The sequence below is a fragment of the Lipotes vexillifer genome, unplaced genomic scaffold (genome assembly GCF_000442215.2).
Source record: "Lipotes vexillifer unplaced genomic scaffold, Lipotes_vexillifer_v1.1 scaffold384, whole genome shotgun sequence".
Classification (NCBI taxonomy): domain Eukaryota; kingdom Metazoa; phylum Chordata; class Mammalia; order Artiodactyla; family Lipotidae; genus Lipotes; species Lipotes vexillifer.
Genome location: NW_006793498.1, coordinates 3,954,731 through 3,963,176, shown reverse-complemented (window position 1 = coordinate 3,963,176; position 8,446 = coordinate 3,954,731). Strand labels below are relative to the sequence as shown.

The window sequence follows — 8,446 nt, the reverse complement described above, 5'->3', positions numbered from 1 at the left end:
GAACCCGTGTCCCCTGCATTGGCAGGTGGATTCTTAACCACTGCACCACCAGGGAAGTCCCTAAGATGGAAAATTTAATGTTATGTGTTTGTAACCACAATTAAGAAATAAAGTAAAAATTTAAAAAGAAACCCTAGGAGAAGTTCCCGTTGAAAATGAGAAATTCTTTGATAATGTGATTAATTACTTTCTTGGTTTTTGCATATGTATGTCTTTGACTTTTTTGTACATTGGATTTTCTTAAAGCGAGGCTTGCATGTAACTTGGGTGCGGGAGCTTCCAGTGGGTTGTTACAGTGACCCTACCCTGGTCCACCACTTCTTTCCCTGCATGTGGCATAATAGTGTGGGGTTGGAGTTCCCCGCCTAATGGGAGACTTAAGGTACATAGGAGGGCTCCCACTGACCGCCTCTAGAGGCAAATGATTTGACAGAATTGAGGCCAGGGGACTAGGCTGTCCCTTTCGTGAAGCCCAGGTGTCAGCAGTTTCTACATGTGGTCTAATAAAAATATATGTTTGGTCTTTGTTCCCAGTTCCGGCACAGAGTAACTTAAAACCCTTGGGATTTCTCGAGTGATAGATGTATCTTTTATTATTCAGTCACCAAAGGCCAATGAAATAATCAGTCATGACCATATAATGAAACCTCCATAAAAACCTCTAAACGACAGGGTTTGGAGAGCTTCCGAGTGGGGGAGCACATGAAGATGCCGGGAGGGTGGTGTGCCCTGTTGGGTATGGAAGCTCTGCCTCCCTCTCCCCTCATACCTTGCCTTAAGCATCTTTTCCATTTGGCTGTTCCTGAGCTGTATGTTTCATTAAAAAAAAAAAACAAAACAAACAAACCCAAAACCTGTATTTGTAAGTAAAGCGTTTTCCTGAGTTCTTTGAGCTCTTCTAGCAAATCATCAAAAGTGCGAGCCTCTGATTTATAGCTGGTTAGTTAGAAGTACTGGTGGCCCAAGACGTGTGACTGGCATCTGAAGTGGGAGCAGTTTTGTGGGACTGAGCCCTTTAACTTGTGGAATCTGGCACCAACTCCAGGTAGGGTGTGTCAGAATTGAATTATAGGACATCCAATTGGTGTCAGAGAAATGAAGAATAGATTGGTATCAAAAAACATCTCAGACTACATTCTTTCTCTTGGTCTGGGTTTCTTCCTTCTTGAGTAATCCAAGTAGAAGATGCCACCCCTGGAGAGAGGATAGGGGTCTCGGCCCAGCCTGGCAGTGGGGATGGAAATGTCAGCCAGGATGACCAAACAGGGGGCCCGTGTTTGGGCTATTGTGTGTCATACTCACCTTGACCGGCCATGTGGACACAACCAGGGTGAGCTCTTGCTGACCATCAGATGCCTCATTCCCACCTGTGACACTCAGAGAGAGACCATGAGCCTTGAAAAACACCATATTGTTTTGTGATGTAACCCCTGGAATGTTCTGAGTGTTTTGGTGACCAACTTCTGCATAGGACCTATACCTGGCACCTAACATTGGTATGGCTTTTTACTTGAGATAGAAATAATAATTTTAGAAAAGGTAGTAGGTATAGGTATCTCTGCTCCACAGACTTTCAGAAAGCTTTTCCATCAACTATAATACCTGTCTTAATTTCTGTTCAGAGACTGATAAAGCATCGTATCAGATAGCATCTTCACATTCTTTCAGACTCAAATTTTCATAATGTACATAATTAACAAGAGGGGATAAGTGAGTAGTAAAAAGTCCTCTGTTTTTCAGGTAAGAAGCTGAGGTCCAGAGGATGGGCTGGGAAGCAGAAATCTACTTATTTCCTCTTTTCCACAGCACTTGAGGCCAAATTTTACAAGAAAAAGAGATACCAGATCTGAAAGCCTAGAAATTCCAATCAGTGTGGTTCTACCTCAGGTAGAGATAATCACAGAAGGATGCAACCTCTCAGTTTTAGCCAGAATAGCCCTCCTCTGTCAAAACTCTAGCAGGATGTCACAGAAGGAGCAGAGTAGTCAGGGCCTCAGATTCTAGTTCTAGGTCAGCTGCCAGCCAGCTGTGTACCTGGGGGAGGCCACTTAGTCACTCAGCATGTTGGGTTTCTCATCCCTCGAATGAGGCGGGTGGGTTAGGTGATCTGGGAAGAATTTCCAGCCCTACCAGTTGAAGTTTCTGTGACTCTGGGAAATAAGCCAGTCTTCTCAAAATTAGATCTTTTGGTGCTTGCTGTTGTGCAACTACTCTGGATTTATGGGGGCAGAATTAGAACTGAGACTTGCAATCCAAAGCATACGACTGAATCCATGAACCTAGGATGTGGGCTGAGGGGTACAGGGTCATGCGGAGGGCTCAAGAGAATGAAGGCCTGCTGTATACCAAAGACAGAGAGAGTGTAAGAGGGGCGGGCCTGGGGGGTTCAGAATGGAGGCCACTGAACGGACGACAGGCTGGAGATTCTCATTTCTCCTCCTGCTAAGCAGCTGTTTCCTGGGAGGGGTCCTCCTGATTGGATTGTTCCTACTGCTGTGTCACAAAGGGGGCAGCCTTGCTTCTCCAGAGTCACCCAAGGCCCTGTTGGAAGATCATGGTGGTGCAACCAGAGGGGCTAAAATGTAGGGTGGAGGAATCCAGTGCAGAGGTAACTATCTGAAAGCTCCGTCCAGGGACATGTAGGAACAGGATTGATCGCCAGTGGGCATCCTGGGATCTTGGAGAGCATGAAATTAGAGGACACCTGCTGCCTGGGCACATGGGCAGATGTGCCTCATGGGTATACCTGCCAAGGGGGCACAAGTCCTGCGGCAGGTTCCAGACACCCGGCAGGGTACTCTAGGCTGGTGCTCGGGGTGAAGGGGGCGTCTGTAAGTTTAGATGATCTGAGCTGGGCCATCACTAGAGCTGTGAGAGGGACCAGTGTGCTGACTGGACCTCCCCAAATGAGGACTTCTCTGGCAGTCCAGTGGTTAAGACTCTGCACGTCCACTGCAGGGGGCACAGGTTCGATCCCTGGTCAGGGAACTAAGATCCCGCATGCTGCATGGTGTGGCCAAACAAACAAACAAAAACAAAACAAAACAAAAAACAAGGGGAGGAAGGGAGATTGAGCCCTGATTTGATCATGTGGCGGCACTGGGCCATGCAGTGCGAGGGAGAGATTGTATAGGAACGGGAACTGGGAACCCTAGGAAGCCCGCTAGTAATGTCAGAGCTGAGTTAAAGGCTTGAAGCCAGGCCAGTGCCCGCGTCCTCTGCTATGCCGCAGGCTGGGCACATGCCACCTGTTTCTTCCCTTGCTCTTAAGAGATGGTGCCTCTTCTCTGCCCATCTTCACCGCCTACTGTGAGCTCCCTGCATGTATCTGCCACATTCTGCTTCGTTTTGAGGCTGAGCCCATTCATTTGGGAAGGGGATTGCAGCAGCAGCTCTGTGTTTCCAGAAAGTACCTCTGGCCTCCCAGCTCCCAATCTTGCCTGGCGCTTCTCATTTACATGGCAAATGCCTATGGTTCACTATTTGTTTCACCCTTAGGTCTTTTCAGGTCTTATTGATTTCCAGTTTTTCTTCCTCACATTAAACATTTGTGTTTTCTGATCTATTTCCCTCCAACACATTAACTTGCCGGCCATCAGTGTTACTTCCTGCCCAAGCTCTCTGCCCTCCTGGTTCCTTTTGTGCATAATGATTCAGTTCTCACCAGCATTCCCATTTCCCCAGTGAGCGCTGTCTGTGAGTTTCATAAAGGCATTGTTTCCTGTGAGATCATTAATGAAGGATCTATACCAGGTCAGAATGAGCTCCCACAGCACCCCCCAGGGCCCCCCTCATCCCTGCTGTTGCCTTTTCTCAGTCCCCTTTGTTTGGGTTTGTTCTTCAGAAGCTGTGGAATCCACCAACAATGCCTGTGTCTCTACCAATCTGAATAAGTGTTAGGAGGAAGATTTCAGAAGATTGTGTGTTAAACAATTAGCTAAAACTACCAGATACATGACAGATGACATCTTCATCCTCTTTGCTGCTAGTGTTATGATTCTATCAAAATCAGTCACAGTGACTTGTGAATTATCCTCTTATCTGTTCGCATTTCTTAAAACCAACATTGACTTTCTCATGGTGCTCGAACGAACGGAGTTAATTTAAAAATATGATAATGAGACACTCAGCCTTGTCAACCTGGTCTGAAAATTAGTGGCGGATCCGGCTTTTCCTTCCAGCATTCCGGGCCTCTCAGCTTCACATGTTTGAAAAGTAACCCCAGATGGTTGAATGTTCTCTGACCGTAACCCTCAGTAATGCTGGCAAAGTAGGGCTTTAGAAAACTTGGTCAACAGGCTCGAAGTCTGCTGGGAGCATCTGGACGTCTCTTCTGGTCTGTGGTAGCCATACTTCTCCAGGAGTGGAGAGAACCTCAGCGCATGTCAGCTAAACTGGCTAGTCATTGTCTAGTCCTGTTGTGAACTATTTAGATGGGAGGCCAGCAGCCCCAGAAATTCCAGCCCAGAAGGTCCCACTCAGAGTCCTGGTCCTTAGACACCCCTTAGCATCAGAGAGAGACTTTGGTCTTATCACCTCTCCTTTGCCCTTGCCCTGTCCGCCCTTCCACTGGCTTTTCCTCCTCCACGGTCTCCACTTGCCACGCACAAGGCTGGTGATCTGACAGAAGCACATAGTTGGTGATTTCATGCATTTTCCTTCTAGGATCAAATGCATTTAAAAAGGAGCTGCCAGGGCTTCCCTGGTGGCTCAGTGGTTGAGAGTCTGCCTGCTAATGCAGGGGACACGGGTTCGAGCCCTGGTCTGGGAAGATCCCACGTGCCGCGGAGCAGCTAGGCCTGTGAGCCACAACTACTGAGCCTGCGTGTCTGGAGCCTGTGCTCCGCAACGGGAGAGGCCGTGACAGTGAGAGGCCCACAAAAAAAGGAACTGCCATGGAGAAGGCCAGGCCTGATGTTAAGGACGGATTCCCAACCATAGGTGGGATTCAGGCACCTATGAGGGAGATGTTGGTGCCCAGGGCCCTTCCTGGATCCTCAGCACTAATGCATCTTACTTAGGTCACAAGTGGGAGCACATTGCCCCTGAGGGCAGAGTCTCTTGGTCACCTTCCTAACAAAGCCAGATGCGAGGTGTGATGAGCGCCATGGCCATTTGTCTTCCCCTCCTGCATCCTTTCTCGTATCCCGTTCTTTCATGAGGAAGCCCCCCTCTTCCTCTCCCACCTACTGGGTCTGCATCTACATGTGAGGGCAGTTCCCACAGGTCAAGGAAGAGACCGTCCTTTCCTTCATGGGGAAACCAGGCCAGGCTTCTCTGGGGGCTTGGATCAGGCTGCTGTAGATTCTGCCTCCTAGGCTGAAGAGAATTTTCGGGGGTGTTCCAGGCGCTTTTTCTTGGCCCAGACCTCTTGGTGGGGCTCAACGACATCAAGGACAGATTAGTTTAGCCTGTGAAACCAACCCAGTGATACCACTGGTTGAGGAGACCCACCAAGAAGGAGCTGGCTTCAAACATTGGCTAAGGGGGCCTGGGATGTTTTACCTCGAGGGTTTGCTTAGCTCAGATGCTCACTTTTTGGAAGGTCCTTTTGTAAAGAAATACATTCAGCATTTGCTATAGTGTTTTAGGCCAGGAATGTTTAAGCTTTACTAGTAGAGCTGGCCATCTGTTTGGTCTTTTTAAAAATTTTTTGGCTCCGCGGCATGTGGGATCTTAATTCCCCGAGCAGGGATCGAACCCGTGCCCCCTGCATTGGAAGTGCGGAGTCTTAACCACTGGGCCGCCCGGGAAGCCCCTGTTTGGTCTTTATGACAGCTTACCGACCACTTTCTTAGCGTCTCACAACACCACCAGGAACGAGGCAGAGCAGCTACATGGGGGTTCATTTTAGAGGTGACATTCAGAGAAGTTAAGCGACTTTCACAAGAGCAGTCAAAGATGGGACTTTTAAGCCCAAACCTACTGGGAATTTAAGACCTCTAGCCTCATTGGATTATAGGTTCAAGATGGCAGTGTGGACCACCAGCATGCTTGTGTGCAGAGGACAGCTTCCTTTAGGGACTGTGTAGATGGACATGGGGAAAACCCCATGATGTAACAGCTCTGCAGTTTAAGAATGTGAGTTGAAATGTGGATAGGGCTTTCCTAAATAGACTAAAAATATTAAGGTAAACAAAATCACCACTTTTGAGGGCCCAGAATAGTATAATGTTAACAGTTTTGGGTAGTTCAATCTGATATCTCCTCCTTACCTTTCAGTGCACTTTGGTTGATTAGTGAGTGCATTGGCAAGGACTCATTACACCCCCACTGTATGTGAAATGTGTTGTTCTAACTTCCAGGACTAGGGATGTCAGAAAAAGTAAGGGACGGGCCACTGTGCTCAGATAATTACAATTTATTCATCTGGGGACAAGATGGGACAAGACGTACGAGAATCACTGCAAAGGAATGATATCAACACACATGCAAAATAAAATATCTGGGCATTATGAAGAGCTAGAATGAGCCTGCAGTTTGGAGTCAGATATCCTGGTTTTAAACCCTTGCTGGCTATGTGATCTTTGGTGGAACCATGGTAGCTCTTTTCAGTAAGATATTACTTATGACTATGGAAATCAGTTAGCATATCATCACAAAATAGTCATTCAGTGTTACTTCCTTTTCCTTGCTCTATACAATCGAAGGAAATGCTAAGCAACTTCTCTTCTGAATTCACAGTAACCATTCTTGCATGTCTGTAGCTCTCTATAAACAAAGAAGATGTCACATATTCTCCTTTTATTTTTGAACTCTACAAAAAAGCGTCTGAAATAAATAGGGCAGATGTTAGTAAAACTGCTGTGGATGGTTGCACAGGTTGTGCACTGCAACACCAGTTGTGAATGGCACCCTCTAAAGTTGGGCATTGTATAGCCTGCACAAACATAGGGGGTGGCTCTGAATCATGCTAGCATCCACATTTTCTAGATATGGAAACTGAGGCAGAGAAATTAAGTGATTTTGTAAAGGCTCTGCACTCATACAGCACAGACCCAGGACTCTTTTCAGTTTTATGATGTCCAGTCCCCTGTTCCCCATACTGTACTGCCAGAATTAATGCTTGCTGCACGTCAACCTCCCTCACTTACCCCATGAAATAATGGTTGCTATGCATTGATTTTCAAATTGATTGGAAGTTCCCTGAGAACAGATGCCAAATTAATGTTAGTTGATTCATTGACATAAATGTGATTTGGTGCAATAATGTTTAGAGTGGGAATAGATTAGGGTGAGAAGTTTTCACAAGGCCAAGAAAGAGATTTCCTTGGAGGACTAATAAGTCCAGCTAGGTTTGATTGGAATCAGGGAAATATGGGAAAGAAAGAATTTGTCTTGCCTCAATCCCTTCCCAAAGTTTAAGCATGATTCTTGGTATATCTGAAATCCTGTATATTTAGTATTTTCCCTTACATGGTCTCATTTTCAGAAAAAGAAAAGATGCTGCTCTGCTTTAGCCTTATCTTAATCCTATCCATAGGATGGTGGGTTTGATAAAATAGGTATATTTTTCTAATACCCATTAAAATAAATATATGACTTAAAAATTTTACAGTATTTAAGTGTTTTATCTAAGAAACGAGGCCATGAGGCAATGCTGGACTTGGCCACCTTTGGGGTCCTGTCTGGGGATAAGAGGAAGGATAGAAGAAGGACTTAGTCATAAGAGGAGCGTTTGGTCACTTGGTTAAGGGGGTAAAGGAGACCTATCAGTCCATGAGTATTTTCTGGATTAGGTGCATGGGCACAGAACAGAGACAGCACAGGACTTGCTTGGAAAGTGTTGGTCATTTAAGGGAGGGGACATGATGTCAGCTAGGTTGATAAAAGAGGACTCCTGGGGCCACAGTGGTGCCAGTTTATAAACATGGATCCCTTCGACCAGAGGAAGTTAGACAAGAGGATATTAGAGATAATGCTACTGACCTTTCATTATACAGAAGTGGAAACCAAGGTCAGAGGGTTAGAGGATGTAACCGAGGTCACCCAATGGCATGCGTAAGGACAAGGGCCCAAATACCCAAATTGTCTATATAGCTAGGGATCTGCCACCCACATGTTAAGTTTTTATTTAGTGCCTTTATGTTGAGGGGATAGTTGAAAATCCCTTGGGTACGCAGTTCAGGATATAAAATAAAGGCAGCTGACTGAGTAGGGTAATTTAAAGGCCATCAAGGTTACTATGAACGGGTATAAAGCACCAGAGGTTTCTCTTTGGTTGTTCACCTGGATCAGGAAGATTATCTTTCTGATAGAAATCAATCATAAAAAAGAAATGAGAGGGCTTCCCTGGTGGCGCAGCGGTTGAGAGTCCGCCTGCCGATGCAGGGGACGCGGGTTCGTGACCCGGTCCGGGAAGATCCCACATGCCGCGGAGCGGCTGGGCCCGTGAGCCATGGCCGCTGAGCCTGCGCGTCCGTAGCCTGTGCTCCGCGGTGGGAGA

General features: G+C 46.6%; 1 protein-coding gene across 1 annotated transcript in view; it reads left to right on the top strand.

Moving 5' to 3' along the window:
- The first annotated feature begins 2,554 nt into the window (after window positions 1-2,554).
- The window catches only part of CBY2 (chibby family member 2), a 10,711-nt gene continuing 4,819 nt past the window's right edge, over window positions 2,555-8,446 (top strand). The window contains 1 exon segment of the mRNA XM_007466455.1: window positions 2,555-2,608. Within this exon segment, the coding sequence (XP_007466517.1) occupies window positions 2,555-2,608 (54 nt within the window).